The sequence below is a fragment of the Euprymna scolopes genome, chromosome 15 (assembly GCF_053919585.1).
Source record: "Euprymna scolopes isolate OS-2025 chromosome 15, ASM5391958v1, whole genome shotgun sequence".
In the NCBI taxonomy this organism is placed as follows: Eukaryota; Metazoa; Mollusca; class Cephalopoda; order Sepiida; family Sepiolidae; genus Euprymna; species Euprymna scolopes.
In genome coordinates, this window is record NC_136496.1 from 5,552,729 (window position 1) to 5,570,118 (window position 17,390).

General features: G+C 37.3%; 1 protein-coding gene across 1 annotated transcript in view; it reads left to right on the forward strand.

Moving 5' to 3' along the window:
- The window catches only part of LOC145293706 (nicotinamide phosphoribosyltransferase-like), a 70,472-nt gene that overhangs the window by 28,227 nt on the left and 24,855 nt on the right, over positions 1–17,390 (forward strand). Inside the window, exons 3-4 of the mRNA XM_080140135.1 lie at positions 658–786; positions 9,940–10,098. Coding sequence (XP_079996261.1) covers positions 658–786; positions 9,940–10,098 — 288 coding nt within the window. The remainder of the gene's footprint in view (positions 1–657; positions 787–9,939; positions 10,099–17,390) is intronic.

A 17,390-nucleotide genomic window follows, 5' to 3' on the forward strand; every position in this document is an offset into this window, starting at 1 on the left:
ATGTGATTGACCAATGAAAATGCTATTTCATACTTAAATGTGATTGACCAATGAAAATGCTATTTCATACTTAAATGTGACAGACCAATGAAAATACTATGTCATACTTAAATGTGATTGACCAATGAAAATGCTATGTCATACTTAAATGTGACAGACCAATGAAAATGCTATTTCATACTTAAATGTGACAGACCTGTAGCAGTCACAGAGAACTATTTTCTCTGATGAATCAATGCACCCTGTTAGCTGATTGGTCAGCCTGTGGCCGGAGAACTCAGAGGGGGGCATTGATTCATCAGAGAAAATAGTTCTCTGTGACTGCTACATCACCCCCTGCTTAGGCGGAAAGCTGATAGAGAAGAAAAGAAATGGTTCAGTTATTTTACAATATGGTGCTTTTCAGTAGTCAACATCTGGGTGATAGAATTGTAACCAGGAACAAAGGCTCAAAATGCAGTCAGGGGTGAAGAGATTTCGGGAGATGGAAAGGGGAGTGGGTCAGAAGAAAAGTAAGAGGTGGGGATTTGGAGTTAAATGTTGGACAGAAGAGTTGATCCCCCCCCCTGCACCGAGAGATATTGTTTTGCTTCTATATTTTTTCTTTTATTTTTCTCTTTCAATATATCTTAATCTTTTCTTTTATCTTTTTATTAGGAACATCAGGGTTATCTGCCCTTGCGAATCAAGGCCGTTCCTGAAGGGACAGTTGTACCATATAAAAATGTGTTGTTTACTGTGGAAAACACGGACCCAAAGTGCTTCTGGCTGACCAATTATTTTGAGGTGAGTTCATTTTTTTTTTTTTTTTTTTTTTTTTTTTTGCACAAGACGGAAGTGTTATTTTTTCTTTTCATTTTCCGAAGAGTGATACGGGCAAAAAGACAGTCTAAAAATTAATGCTTTTTTTTTTAACCGAACATTTCTGGTAATTCAAAACAAATTCAATAAAATGACAAAATAACACAACAAAATGCATTACTAACCGAAACATTTTATTGAATTAATTTAAATTTGTAAAAGAAAAATGTAAACAACAATAGCCAACTAGGAATATTTTTAGTGCTTTTTTTTTTTTTTAAGTATTTCTTTAATAAAATCCTAACGGGACCTGTGGAAATTCCACAGCAGCATCTTTCATGTGTAATATATTGCTGCTGGGCATTCTGTGGACGTTCAGCATGAATGAAGACACCATTATATTATTCTAGCCATTTTGTAAAAACTGGAAAAATATTTATCTAAGCAAGTCTATATATTAATACAGTAGCGCGTAGAACAATAAAAAAAGGTGAGTTTTAATGTAAGCATCACCGTTAAAAAAAAAAAAAAGAATATAAAGTAGTGATTTCAAAAATAAAAATCTAGATGAGTTGAGTGCCATCATCTATAATCGAAAACGAAATCAAAACTTATGAAAAATTCTTGGCAAAATTATTTATTGCAAGAAATGGAAGGACGCAACAATTATTAAACAACAGCCACTCAAAAGAAACACGCTATCTTATTAATACATAGATGAGTTCCATTTTCCACGGATCCATTTTCGGTTTTTAAAATTCAGCTATGGTACTTCAAAATAAATTATTCCTTAAATTTACAAATAAAATGTGGCATTTTATATCTAAAAGTAATTATTTTTTTGATAAATGTGTTTTTTAATGCACAAATAATATACCATTCAGTTTAGAATATTAACTTAATAATTTACACTTTTTTTTGAAAGAAAAATTCTTTAATTAAATAAAAGTCTTAAAAATTGTAATAGCCATTTTAGAATATATATAAAAACAAGCATTAATTTTTTATTGTCTCCCCTTTTCGCTAAAATAACTCTTCCGAAAATGAAAGCAAAAAATACATTGAATTTCCCACTACATCCAATAATTTCTATTCATGTGCCAAATCTGGTCTTCTCAATATATGAAATAAAAAAAGAGAAATAAAATAAAAAATTTTTTTTTGAAATATTAGTGATTATATTCCAAAAATGTTTTAAAGTTAAGGAAGATAATATGTTCTTTTATTTTCATTTTTTTCTGCATTCATATTAAGAACTTTACCTGAAAAAGTTTAGCTGAGTATCAGCTAGAACTGAAATATGTCTGCAAATATGTAACCAAAAGTGTTTATATAAATAAAAAATATACTATATATATGTATATATAAAGTTATCTATCTATCTATATGTGTGTGTGTGTGTGTGTGTCTGTGTATAAACAAATAAATGGCAAGTCTATATTCCAAATTTTAAGATGTTGACCATCTTACCGTTTATTCCTTTAAGTAAGTTAACATGGACAATATATATATATATATATATAATATATATATATATATATATATATATGTCTAGGCACACTGATGAGCTGTGAAACAGCGGAACAGTACTGTATGTGGATGACTATATATATATATATATATATATATATATATATATATATATTAGTTCACAGTACATTGTAGTCTAAATTGCACTGTAGAGAGCTTACTGTTGATTTTATAAAATCATTTTTATATACGGGGTAAAACAATAAATTTGTCGCCCTAAAGAAAACATCACTACAATTTTATTTATTGAAAAAATCAATTCAAATAACTTGATTATGTAGTAGAGCTGACATTTATTCAATGTAGCCACCTTCAATCACAATCACTGCCTCGATACGGGTCTGGAACTGGGATCATGCCTTTTCCACAAGAACAATCAGGAGCTTGGCAAATACTCAGCAGATGGCTTTGGTGTTGTGTGAGGTTATGTTGGTGATATATGACCAAACAGAGTAGTCCAGTGGGTTCAGGTTGTGGGAGGAGGGGGCCAGTAAGAGAGGGGTACAAAGTTCTGAAGCCAAGCATGAGTTTCTTTGGACTTGTCAGGCGGCACTGAGTCCTGTTGTCACACCCAGGATATGCCAGTGGCCACCTGATTACACCAGGGGATCACCACACTTTTCAGCACATCCAGGTACACTTTGGTGTTGACTTTCAAGCCGACTTTGAAGATGTAAGGTTCCATGATGTGGCCTTCACTTGAAACCACACTAAAGACCTAAACCATGTCTGGAAACTTCGTTTTCATCAGTCTGGGCACGATCCTGTTATTCATGGCAATCCAACAATGCACTTTGAGGGTGCTGGCAATGGTCCTGTTGTCATAACTTGGATCGGTAGAGAGCACAAGTTGTACAGTGGCGCATCTCCGATTTCACTCGTTGAATATTGCGACAATTTCAGACTCCTATCGCTTTTGGAATGTTTTTTTTTTAATTACTAACAAAACTTTTTCTTACAAGGAAATTAACACTTATCAAGGCTTGGCGGCATATTAAAATGACATGTTTACGAAAAAAAAACAGAAATGCATTCTGGTGGATTAAAAACTTATAATTAAATCATTTAAACAGAATCTTTTTGACGTTCATTTTAGTACTTTATGCTCTTGTAGTTGCTGATTTCAATGAATAATCGATCAAGGTTAAACAACGGAAATGATGTGTAAGTTACGTAGAGATGAGAAAGACATGCATACATTCGAAGTGATAAATAATCAATACTCTAGTTGTGTTTTCTCTAAATACTTTATGTCATTACCAGCTGGAATCAAATCATGTCCAAGCAGGACTTCATATTTCAACAATCTCGAACTTCTTGAGTTTCAACGTTTGTTAGTTAAAGTTTACGCTTCAGCAATTCTTATTGAATTATAAATACACTAGCGAGGGGTACCCGGCGTTGCCCGGGTGTTTGGAGGTGTGTGTGGGGGGGGGGGGGCTAAAAAAAAGTAAGTATGAGGATCGAACCTGAACCGTTGAGGCAAAGTTGTAAATTAAAGTGTGAAAAAAAAACAAAACGTGCGACGTTAAACATTGCCCCACCGCGAGATGCTAACGGAAACACGTTTGAATTTATTTAATTACTTGGATTTGGCAGGTGCCCGTTTTAATGAGTTAATGAGGTCAAGTTTGACTGCGGGATAGTACCTTCATTTATTGCTGAACGCTTTCCCCCCCCCCTCCAAGATGTTATAGGAAAAAGACTAACCCACATGCGGCGAGCGACAAATGCTGAATATTTATCTTCCCGAAATCGAGCAAATTAAATAGACAGGCGAGCTTCGTTGTTAACTCTGAGATATTACAATTTATATGTGATACAAAAAGTTTTAAAAAGTTGTGAACCGACCGACCGCTTCTCTGAAAAAAGCCTTTTGTAGACACACAGAAAAAGCGAACACACACACATACAAACATACATACATTTTTGCTTTTATATTTATAGATTATTTTCACATCCACAGATAGACACAAAGACTTTAGTTTGGGTTGATGAATCTCTGTTCTATTTGAGGGTTCTTGATATGGGGTAGCATGCTCTCGTTCTATCAGCCAAAAATAATTTGCAATTGTGTTTTGAGTGTCGCCCATTAAACAATCACACTCCAGAATTTTCAGTAGGTTTTAAATTGTGGTTAAAGTGGAATCGACCTATCAGTTTTCAACACACGTAAATGAATGGATGGATATTCAGTATAATGCTTTTTATTGTTTTCACGTTTGGTTCCTTTTAAACTCATTAAATCTCGCCACTTCACAGGATCACGTCAGTTCTTCTCCTTCTTCTTTTTCTTTTTCTTTCCACGCACCAGTAGTAGAGAGAGCGCACCTTTTGTTTCTTCTACGTAGGATTACAGTCCTCCCTGATCCTATGATCATACATGAAACATTTAGGAAATGACCGTTTGCACTTATGCTAGCTACTTGTTCACACAGTACGTCTCTAATTGTTACATTCTCTGTAGATCTGTCAGGACAGGCCGTCGGTGGGTCTGGTTCCATTATGGGTCACAGATATTTCACACGGTGAAGCATTCTGTCGACCGATTTGTTCTGTTAATTGGCAATTCTGGTCATACTTCGCACTCCATATTTTGTGCAACATAGTTCATGTGGAACCTTTACCCACACTTTGTCACCCGTTTTGAAGACAGCCTGCTATATATTATGCGCTGACGCTGACGTTTCATTAATTTCTTTCAGCCTTGTGCGTTAAAGATATAACATATTGGCAGGTGTTCTAGCAGAGGACACATTCTTTATCGTGACAGGATCACGTGCGTTTTTCATGTTCTTCTTTGCGTCTTCTTCTTCTTCTTTCCATGCGCCGGTAGTAGAGAGAGCGCACCTTCTGTTTCTTCAATGTAAGATTGTTTGTAAGATTAATATGCTGCTCCTTCCTGATCCTATGATCATGCATGAAACATTTAAGAGGTAGCCTTTTGCATTTATCTTTCATTCCAAATCTGCTGTCTGAGCCCCATGGCTCGTCTACCAAAAACATAATAATGGAAAATGCAATTTTAATAGCCGTGGCTTAAGTTTTTTTCTGCTAATACATTTACTTCATAATCCTGGACGCATGCCGCCTCCTTCTGTCCTACCATATCTTCTCTGTTTTACCCATACTTCCTAACTGTTATGTAACCCTGTGAGTTAATAATAAATTATCACAGATGAGATGTTGTTAGTTTTTTTTCTAGTCAGTCGTTATTTCCATTTTAAGGTGCACAATGAGCTCCAATCATAACAGACGTGCATATGGCGGTTGTATCAAATGCTGAGCCATGTGCAAAGTAACGTCACGTTAAGGAAAAAGAAAAAGACTATAAAAAGAATCTGTGCACGGAATGACGATCACATTAGAGACGTGGGTGACGTTACAGCCATAATGAGAAGTCACGTGTGGCAGGAGAATGAGGAATAAACATCTTTTCTTAGAACCTAAAAAAGCAAGTTGAAGTGCTTTCCTATTTTTTGTCTCTTTTGTGACTGAGTCTACAACGTGTTGGGTCCCAACTGTCTATATGCTAATGCGTGTGAAGACAGGTACTACGTTACACGATCCCTGGTTTATCTTTGCAGAAACATTCACAGCAAAACTCATCTTACTACCACAACTGCAAAGAACTGCCCTTTCTTCTTCCATGTGCCTAACATTAAACTTGATTTCCGTGAACAAAGTTTCTCTCCAAGAAATTCACATGTTCTTTACTGCTGTCACCATTTATGAAGGTCAAGAGCCACTCGAGGATAAGAGTTAATGAATATCAGCTGAAAGATGAGGAACATTATGACAGTGCTAACATTGGTACAAACTGCATTTGGTTACATATAGGGCAGTTTATGACACAAATTTGTTTCCCTGCAGACTACATAATGGTCGTCTTCTAATCCTATGTGAATGAATATTTGTCATAAACGTTCCTCATAAGTAATCTGATCGTATTCGTTCCATTCACCATTTTCAATCCCCTCATAATATTTTTCATCATTGAACTGATAATGCATCCATCTTATTAACTGTTATCCTCAAGTGGTTTTTGGTTTTTGATAAGTATTGACTCATTAGTAAACTCAATTCTAGTTAGGTCACCAAAGTTTAGCAATGTTGAGCTTGGCTAGTATCAGATGGGTGACTATTTGAGAATACTAGGCGATGTATGTAGGAAAACGTTGACACTTCTAGCAGCTCCTGCATCTCAGCTAGCCTCCAGTAGTCTTGACCCCGTCCTGCTGCTGGGCCAGGCTGGTTGGATGAGTGAATGAGGCTTGCTTTGCGGGAACCAGCTTCACTTTAAAAAAAAAAAAAAAACTCCCAGTGCGTGTCATCCATTATCCCCAGGATGATCAAAAAATCTTCATCATGTCGACAGACAAACCGCATTAGTTAGAAACATCTTTCTAAAGAGATGTAATTTTTTAAAAGATAGACATAAAAAAATTGACTCTGCAATCTAATGAAGGATGACGTCTTCTCTAGATCAGCGTTTCCCAAAATGGGCTCCACGGAGCCCTGGGGCTCCATGAAGCTGAGGAGCTCTGGAAGCACTTTCTTAAAGAATGCCAAATGCTTTATATGGAAAAATTGAATTTTTTTGAATTACATTTTCATCCCAAACAAGGCACATTGCCACTTTGATGTAGGGGCTACTATCAGGCACTGGCGTAGCTAGGGGGGGGGGCGGAGAAGGCGGGCCGCCCCGGGCGGCACACCTGAGGGGGCGGCATTTTGAGAGGGTAAAAATAGAAAGTAGAAAAAATAAATAAAAATAAACAAAAGTTAACAAAAAATATGAAATTTTATACCAAAAAGGTTGTAAAAAATCGGAATTTTGGGGGGTATCGGAATCAGAAAAAATGTGTCCCTATTTTCTGAGCGTCAGGGGGGCGGCATGGGAGCGGCATTTTGAGATGGTAAAAGGGGAAAATCGAAAAAAATGCTAACAAAAAATCTGAAATTTTATATCGAAAAGGTTGTAAAAAATGGGAACTTTTGTAGTTATTGGAATCGCAAAAAGGTGTCCCTATTTTGTGAGTGGCATATGTCAGGGGGCGGCATTTTGAGAGAGTAAAAATAGAAAGTAGAATAAATAAATAAAAATAAACAAAAGCTAACAAAAAATATGAAATTTTATACCAAAAAAGTTGTAAAAAATCGGAATTTTGGGGGTATCGGAATCAGAAAAAATGTGTCCCTATTTTCTGAGTGTCGGGAGCAGCGGCATAGGAGCGGCATTTTAAGATAGTAAAAGGGGAAAATCGAAAAAAATGTTAACAAATTCATACTTAAAGGGAAACTTTCATATAAATTTTTATCGAATAGGTGCGAAAAGAAAGTTGGATATTTGGGTGTATATACACCGACATCAAAGAGGAAATAACATTAAATGCGAAAGTTTGAATTCATTAATTTTATTACTGTCCAATTCATGAGGCTAAGACTTTGAAAGTATCAAACGTTTGTTTTTGTAGCATACTTTTTATAACTCCTTGTAAACTTTACAATTGCTAGCTGGGGGATGGGCAACCCCCACCATCTACTTAAAACAAAAGGAAAACAGATAAAATCTCAAATGAATAAAAAATATTAAAAATCAGTTTTCATATTTTAATTTAATTGAATTTAGGAAAATTAGATACCGTAGAACTAATTTTCGCAAGGTATGAAAATTAAGCAACTACAGAATAAATGTTAACTTAATAATAATGGACCAGTTTTCCTACCTAGCAAAAAAATGGACGAATTTTCCGGGCACCCAAATGCGGGGGGGGGGGGATTTACTACCGCCCCGGGCGGCAAAAGGTCTAGCTACGCCACTGCTATCAGGAACATAAGTTGCAGGGCTACTGTGTAGGGAGTTGAGCAGCATCTGTACATCAGTACAATTGGAGAAGCAGGAATCCAGAAGGGAATTCCAAAGTCTAGCAGTTCTGGAGAAGAAACTATTAGAGTAGAAGGCTTTCTTACATCTACGGATCTCTACTATGTAGACGTGGGACTTTGCTGCTTGTCGGGTTTGTCGGGGGGAATTTAAATCGAAGAGGTACAAAGACTTGTAGTTCGTCAGAGCATCCACAATTAAAATACTTGTAAAACAGGCAAAGTGATGCAACATTTCGTCGGTGGGACAGAGGTTGAAGCTATGATTTATAACTACAGGTGTAAAGAGTTTCAGGATGGTTCATGAAAAATGTAAATGAAAAATAAATTGACAAAAAATACAACAATTTTTTCTTTAATTAAAAACAAAAAAATGGTTGCAAACATTTTCATTAGTTCGTGTTAAAATTTGAAATTAATGTTTTTCATATCTATTTTAGAAATGTTCTTGTTAGTGTTCCGTTAAAAACCTTTGCCCCGTTCAGGGGCTCCATGGTATCCTGAAGTTTGTGAAACCCTGTATTATATAATGATAGTTGTGTGTGTATGTGTGTGTGTTAGTCTGTCCAACCAAAAGTGAGAAACTACACAAGACACACTCAAACAGATGATATATACTTTCTCAGCATTGACTCGGACAGAATATGAACATTTTTTTTTTTTTTTTCACAAAATTTTTATTCTTTTGGGAATCAACAGGAAGAAAATTACTCATGGGGGAAGGTCGACGCTTAGGGAGATGTTGTTTTCATCAATGTTTGGTGTGGGATGTACCTATGGTAGAGCGATAGAGGAAGAGAAGAGAGGGGTCAGGGGAAGTAGAGACAGAGGGGATGGGAAAAGGGGAAGGATATAGAGAGAGAGAGGAGGGGAGAGAAAGGAAGGAAAAGAAAGAGGAAGGGAGAGGGAGAGAGAGAGGAGGAGGAGAGAGAGAGAGGAAAGCGAAAGAGAAGAAGGAAGAGAGAGAGAGAGGGGGGAGAGGAGTTTTAATTAAAAACAAAAAAATGGTTGCAAACATTTTCATTAGTTCGTGTTAAAATTTGAAATTAATGTTTTTCATATTTATTTTAGAAATTTTCTTGTTAGTGCTCCGTGAAAAACCTTTGCCCCGTTCAGGGGCTCCATGGTATCCTGAAGTTTGGGAGACCCTGATTTAGACCACCTTTCAAACAGAAGAGACATCGATAGTCTATCATTATTTCCACGGGAGATACTAGAACGAGCTTCAATCTCTCGTTCCTCTTTCATTTACAGTAAGAACTCGTCTTACTACAACAAGTGCAAAGAACTTTCCTTTCTCCCCCATAATTTCGGTAAACAGTTTCTTTCCAAGAACTTACCATTTGTGAAACATGTTACCACAGGATTGGTTCCTTGCAGACTACAATACGTTCGTCTTCAAATCTAATGCCAACACATACTTGCCATAAAGCTGTTCTCATAATCAAATTTTGTTCATTTCATTCATCATTTTCAATTCTTTCATAAAATTATACATCATTCAAGTGACAATCCACCAATCTCATTAATCCTTATCCTCAAGTGGCTTTTAGCCTTGATAAATTGTGATTCGTTAGTAAAAAAAAAAAACAGTTTTAAAAAAGAAATGTACGAGATGTTATTTTTGAGATTACCTGACGTAGATGGAGTGCTTCAGCTCGTTTTACATCTGAAAATATATTAAAAAATATTTACTTATAATTCTATTTTTTAATTTTTCAGACGCTGTTAGTCCAAGTTTGGTATCCGATGACGGTTGCCACAAATTCGTACTATCAGAAAGATCTGATCGCAAAATGTATGCAAGAAACGGCGGACGACTTTAAATCTTTACCGTACATGTTGCACGATTTTGGTTTCCGTGGCTCAACATCTGTCGAGGTAAGCAAAACAATGTTCTGGTTCTTTTTTTTTTTCTTTCTGCAGATTGTGTACCAGGATCAGTCAGAGTTAGATGGGCGTCTTACGGGGTTGAAATTCATGTGTCTCTGAGATAGAATAAAATGCTTTGATCCCAGTTGTATAGATGGGATCTGATGCTCAAAACTAGTAGCCAGACATCGACAAGCACTGAGATTGGTAGGGTCTTTTTTTTTTTTTTTTACATACGAGTCACCATTTATCAAGGCCTATAGACCACTCGAGGATAAGGTTGAAAGAGTGTACAGTAGTCAATGGGACAATATCATAGTAATCATTTGTAGTGTAAATTTGATAAATTGAATTACTTAATGGGAACGGCTCATTAAGAACTTGTTTACATTGGACTTGAAGACAACCATATTGTAGTCAGCTGGAAAGCAGGCAAACGGAATAGAGTTCCACAGGAGTGCAGTTCTAAGAAAGCAGCTTTGTTCATGGAAACTACATTCAGGTTTAGGCACAGATAAAGAGTGGGAAAATTATTGATAGTGTTTTCAGCTAGACGATTGCAGCTTACCTCCTGAGACTCTTTCTCACAGAAGAGACGTTGTGAGCCTGTTTCTGCTTTATTGTTATTTTCATGGCAAATGGTCATCTGAGCTCCAATCTATGGCCCCCCCCTCGCCAAACATTCACGAGAAACACTCGTCTGGATGAAAACACTATCAATAATTTCCTCCACTCTTTATCTGTGCCTAAACCTAAACGTAGATTCCATAAACAAAGCTTCATTCTTAGAACTGCACACCTAGAGAACTGTCTTCCGTTCCTCTGCTTTCCAGCTGACTACAATGTGGCCGTCTTCAAGTCCAACGTAAACAAGTTCTTGATGAGCCGTTCCCCTTAAGTAATCCAATTTAACAACTTTACACTTCTAATGATTACTATATTGTCCTTTTGACCACTGTACACTCTTTAACCCTTATCCTCGAGTGGCCTACGGGCCTTGATAAGCAGTGATTCTCTTGTAAAACAAAAATTTTAAATATGAAGAGGGATCTTCCAAGGTGATTCACTATCACCACTACTGTTCATCATTGTCATGATGCCCCTTAACAATATACTAAGAAAATGCCAAGCCAGATACAAGTTCACTAATGCAGATGAAAGAATGAACCACCTAATGTACATGGATAACCTAAAACTTTTTGCAAAAAGCAAGGAGGAGCTAGAGATACTAATAAGCACAACCAGAATCTTCAGCCAGGATATCTGAATATAATTCAGTATTAAAAAATGTGCATTACTGATCATGAGAAGGGGAAAGCAACAGAAAGTGTGGTACTACTCAATCAAGCGGAAATAAAGGCCTCAGCTGAAAATGAAAGCTACAAATATTTGGGAGACGCCATCAAAGCAACAGAAATGAAAGAGAAAATTGGAAAGGAAGAACAAGAAAATTCCTTGGAACTAAAATATATCGTAGAAATCTAACCCTAACCTTAACACACGATCAAGTGGAGAAGGCAGTACACTGACAATTATGCAGACAACTGAATCTTGAACACCCAGACAAATGGTACACGCACAGATCGGCAGCAGTTTTGAAAAATGAAAGTCACAAAATCCTATGAGGCATGGATACACAAATGGATAAACCCATCCAAGCAATGGATGTCATAATAGTTAACAAGAAGGAAAAGTCCTACCAGATCGTAGATTTTCCCGTTACAGCAGACGATAGAGGGAAGAGATAGAGAAGCAGAACTGGAACTGGCCAGAGAGCTAAAAGGGATCTGGGAGATGAAGAAAGTGAAGATAACACCACTAACAGTAGCTGCGCTAGGAACAATACAGAAAAACTTTGAAAAAAGAATGGGAGAAATTGGAATCAGATGGATGTCTGAGAAGATACAATAATGAAAACTGCAGAAATCTTAAGGAAAACCCTGGAATACGGAAACTAACACACATGGATTACAGACACAAACTGGACACAGAAAAACAGCTACAGATGTAAAGCACAAAGGAACATCACATGGAATCATGAAAACTGAAATGATATAATTGTAAGGTACCCTCCCCTCTGCGCCCTTGCCTTCCCTCTCTCCTTCTCTTTTTGTGTGTATATAACCATAAATTGGTGCCACACCAAATAAGTTAGGAGAGTTAAGGAGGATGGAAAGACTGAGCAGAGCAGACCTCCACTGAATGGGTGCAAAAACGACCAGGACCTTGGGGAGGCTTATTACCACCCAAATTCCAGTGAAGACCAATGGTCACTGTCAACGAGAAATCAATGGTAAGCAGCTGTTGCGATAATGCAAATTCATCTACAAAGGTTAAAAATTCATCTACAAAGGTTGAAAGAGGTGGAGAGTACTGGAAATCTGGGAAGACTTGTTGTCACTCAGACTCCAGGGAATGCCACAAATTATTCTCCAAGAGAAACCTTTGATGATGACCTGTTTGACTTCTTCTAGTGAGTATCTAATAATAATAATAATGGTACTTATGCAGAAAAGGTACCGTGCTGAAATAATCACGTTATATTATTCAGAAACCCATCCTTAACATAGGAGAGTATTTTGTAACTATTCTGTATTTTCAGCAAACAATTTAATAAAAAAAAAAAAAAAAAAAGATACCGTAAAGGTTGAATTTAACTTGACCGTACGATAAAAATAATAGCACGGTACTTTCTTTGTATAAGTATCACCACCACCACCACCACCACCACTACTACTAATAATAATAATAACAATAATAATAATATTAATAAATGTTGAAGAGAAGTAGTACGAAAAGGAGGAGGGGGATAGAATAAGAACATACTCAGTTGCTGTTGCTGTTGTTACTAAATCGTTACCCTTCAAAAAGCAGATGTCTGTTTAAGTGCTCATGCGAAATAGAGAGAGAGAGAGAGAGAGAGAGAGAGAGAGAGAGAGAGAGGGGGGGGAATGGGAGGTGATGGTTGATTTATTTGCTGCATATCTGATGTGTAACAATCAAACTCATCTATCGATCGAATCCATCATCACCATTGTGCAGTGTCCATTCGTCTTCCAGCCATTCACGCCAACAATCTGTCTGTTTCAAAAATGGCTATTCGACAACAAACCAACAAGATCAAATTACGCAGCGCAAGTCCAGAATTTAACATAATGAAAAAAAAAAAAGAAGAAAAATCTTTATGATGCCATGTTTAATAAAAGGATACAACTCAATTCGAACTACCGAAATTTAAAAATCAGCCTTGTGATGTCTACGATATACTATAAATCGCTAAGACTCGTAAGAAATGATGTTCTATATATATAAAAACAACTACTAGAACAATTTATGTGATTTTTGGAATATGATATTTTCATTCCGTGAATGAGAGTAAAAATTTTATAATAATACTAATACTACTACTACTACTAATAATAATGATGATACTACTACTACTACTACTACTACTAATAATAATAATAATAATAATAATAATAATAATAATAATAATTCTGATTTCGTTTATGAATGTCTCTCTAGAAAGGGATGGGATTCATTTCCAGAGGATTTCCCTTAATCCCGGCTTAAAACCAGGAGCTTCAAAGATCAAGGGTTTTCCTAAGGATGTTGTTGGTACCTATAATTGCAGAGGTTTGAAGAAGAAGAAGAAGAAGAAGAAGAAGAAGAAGAAGAAGAAGAAGAAGAATGATGATGATGTTGTTGTTGTTGTTTGTTTGTTTGCTTGTTTGTTTTTGTTGTTTTTTTTTTTTTTTACCCGTATTCACACCAAACGAGGCATATATGCCATTGGATGTAAGTCTATAGAGGCACTATGTTATAGGAATCTTGAACGACATCTCAAAAAATAACAAACTTGATTGACCCAAGAAAGTTCAAAATCACTATATTAATAAAATTGTGTGATCACTTCTCATGTGAGCGTGTTTCACGCCGCTACGTAACTTATTTTTTTCCCATTTACCATTAATCAGCTATTTATTTATTTATTATTCTTTTTCATCCTAAACAGACATATTGCCACTTGGATGCAAGGGGTGCTATGTAAGGAGGTGAGCAACGAGATGTCTGTCCGCATTACATCTAAATTTTTGTATATTAGTACAGTGAGGGAAGCAGAAAACAGGGTGTGAATTCCAAAGTTCATCAGTTTGAGGAGAGAAAGTATTAAGGTAGAAGGCTTTCCGGCATCTATGGAGCACTACACTGAAGGGGTGGAATTTTGGTGCTTGCTGGGTTTGTCAAGAGTATTTAATCATAGGGGCACAATTGCCGTGAGTTCATAAGAGCACTCCCTGTTAAAGTACTTTAAACAAACACAAGAATGCAACAGTGTGGTGATGGGACAGGCGTTGGAACCTTGTTGACTGTGCAGGAGATAAAACGATTGTAGACATTATATTGAATGTGGTGGAAGCTCTGAGGAATGTAATAGAAGGATTTGGCATGTGGATTGAGAAAATTGGGATCCATTGCAATGTTGACATGTGAATTGAAAAAATTAGGATTCATTGTAATGTTAACATGTGACTTACAGAAGGCACAACGTGAAGGTTGCCAATGTGTGAAATAATAATAAGTATTAAGTAGTATAATGAAAGTGTTTCTGTGGAACGAACTGGATTCGAACTTGGTAAAACCAGGTTGTCAGTTCATGTCATTAACCACTTAGTCACCGTCACTTCCGGAACAACGTGATAAAGAAAGTGAATGAACAGAGAGAAAGGGGAGGAGGGGGTTATGATGAAAAAGAAAAAAAGTGAGAACAATTGTACAAAAAAACAAAAAAAAAAAACGAGAAAATAACAAATAAAGAAAAGAGAAAGAGAGTGAAATAGGTATTTATTTGCTTCTCCACGAAAGCAAAATGTGACACAAGGTCATTTTTAATGTGGAGAAAAAAACAGCTCCCCATAAAGGGATACTCTGGAAGTAGGCAAAAAAAATTGCCTTAGTATAGAGAGATTTTCCCCATGCATTGACTAAAGACAAATTAACTTGAGTGTAGCATTAGAACAGATACTACACTCTGATCCTGACCTGTGCCATAAAGAGAGCCAAATAACATGGAAAACAGAAAAGCAAAAGAATATGAGTGAGAGGTTATACAATGGATGGCTCTCGTCTTGAGGAGGCTTCACGTTTTGACAAGCTTCTGGGCTTGACCTTTACTCCTGATCTGAAATGGAACACGTACATCAAATCTGTTGCCAAGGTTTTTTTTTTTTTTTTTTTTTTTTACATGGGGGTCACCACTTATCAAGGCCTGAAGGCCACTCAGGGATAAGGGTTATTGCATCTCCAGTAATCAATGAGATAGTATTGAAGTAATCATTAGTATTGGGGGTTTTGATAGAGTGTCTTACGTAAGGGGGCGGTTTGTCAGGAGTTTGTTTATGTTGGACCTGAAGACGTCCAAGTTGTAGTCAGGTGGGAAACAGGCAAGCGGCGGAGAGTTCCACTGGCGTGCAGTTCTAAAAAAGAAGCTTTGCTCATGGAATCTACGTTTGGATTTAGGCACAGATAAAGAGTGGGGAAAATTATTGACAGTAGTTTCAGCCAGACGGGTGTTTCTCGTAAAAGATTGGCGAGGGGGGACGAGGGATTGGAGCTCAGACGAGCACCTGCCATGGAAATAGCGATAAAACAAAGACAGGCTTGCAACGTTTCTTCTGTGGGAGAGAGGTTGCAGGGAAGAGAAAAGGGCATCCCCCACTAAACCATGAAGTCTATTTTGTACTCTGTCAAGGCAGGATAGGCTGGTTTTAGCAGCTCCTGCCCAGATGTGGCAGCAGTACTCCATCCTTGGATTTTATAAAGATAGAGAATTGCATCAGTAGTGAGATATCTTCTGGAGCGGTAGAAGGATCCCACTATTTTCCCAGCGTCCCTGGCAACAGATTTGATGTACGTGTTCCATTTCAGATCAGGAGTAAAGGTCAATCCCAGAAGCTTGTCAAAACATGGAGCCTCTCCAAGACGAGAGCCATCCATTTCAATTGAAGCCAGATGGGGATCAGAGCGTTGATGATGTAAAGATAGAAGCTTGGTTTTGGATGCATTAAAAGTGACCAGCCACCTCTTCCTTCATTGTACTACGTGCTCAAGATCAGAGGAGAGAATTAGAGAGAACTTTGTCATTTACGGCCTTTGATGTGTTGCCATAGATGGTCGTGTCATCAGCATAGATGTCAACGAATGATTTAAGTATGTGTTTTGGGAGATCATTGATGTAGATCAGGAAGAGAGTTGGACCCAGGATGGACCCCTGAGAGACTCCAGCATTAATACTGTGGGCCTCTGATTTCTGCCCATCAACCACTACTCTTCTGAATCTATCGGAGAGAAATGATTTAATGATTGAGAAAACATTTCCAGTAATACTGTAACTGGAAATCTTGTGAAGTAGGCCCTTATGCCATACCTTATCGAAGGCCTTCGATATGTCAAGAGCAATTGCCCTGGAAAGGAAACCTTTGTCAAGAGATTCACTAATCTTATGTGATATAACCGTTAGCATATCTGCTGTAGATCTTGCAGAGCGGAAACCATATTGCATGTCACTAAGAAGGTTATTTCTGTTGAGGTGGTTGACTACTTCTTTATTTAATATGGATTCCAACAACTTACTCATGACACACAGGAGACTTATTGGTCTGTACTGAGACGGAGATGACTTTTCACCTGAATTCTTAAATACAGGGCATACTGATGAGGTTTTCCAGAGTGTTGGAAAGCACTTCTCTTTAAGGCAACGCTTAAAGAGTTTTGTAAGTATGGGGGCAAGTTCTGGTTGGAGCTTTTTCAGCACTATAACTGGAATGCCATCAGGGCCAGTTGCTTTACTGGAATCAAGGTTCTTGATTAGCTTGGCGACCTCACGCACAGATATTTGTATGTTGCATAGCGTGTTGTCTGTTATAGGAGAAAATACAGGGAGTTGATGGTCATTGTCGCATAGGGTAGAATTAGCTGCAAAGTTCTTGGCAAATAGTCTGGCCTTGTCTGATGCTGACGAGATGACCTCAGGTCCATTGATGATAGTTGGGACAGAACGCACACTTCTGTTCAAGATCCTGTTTGCTATTTGCCAGAACTGGTGGGAACTAAGCCGCTGCTCAGCTACTTTGGATTTAACGGACTGAGCATATAGCTCTTTTGCATGTTTCATTACTCTTTTACAGTGGTTGCTGGTAGTCCTGAAAGCAGCTTTAGTCTCAGTACATCTATTACATTGGTAGCTATGGAAAAAGTGATTTCTGTGCGCGATGGCAGCAGCACATTCAGGGGAGAACCAT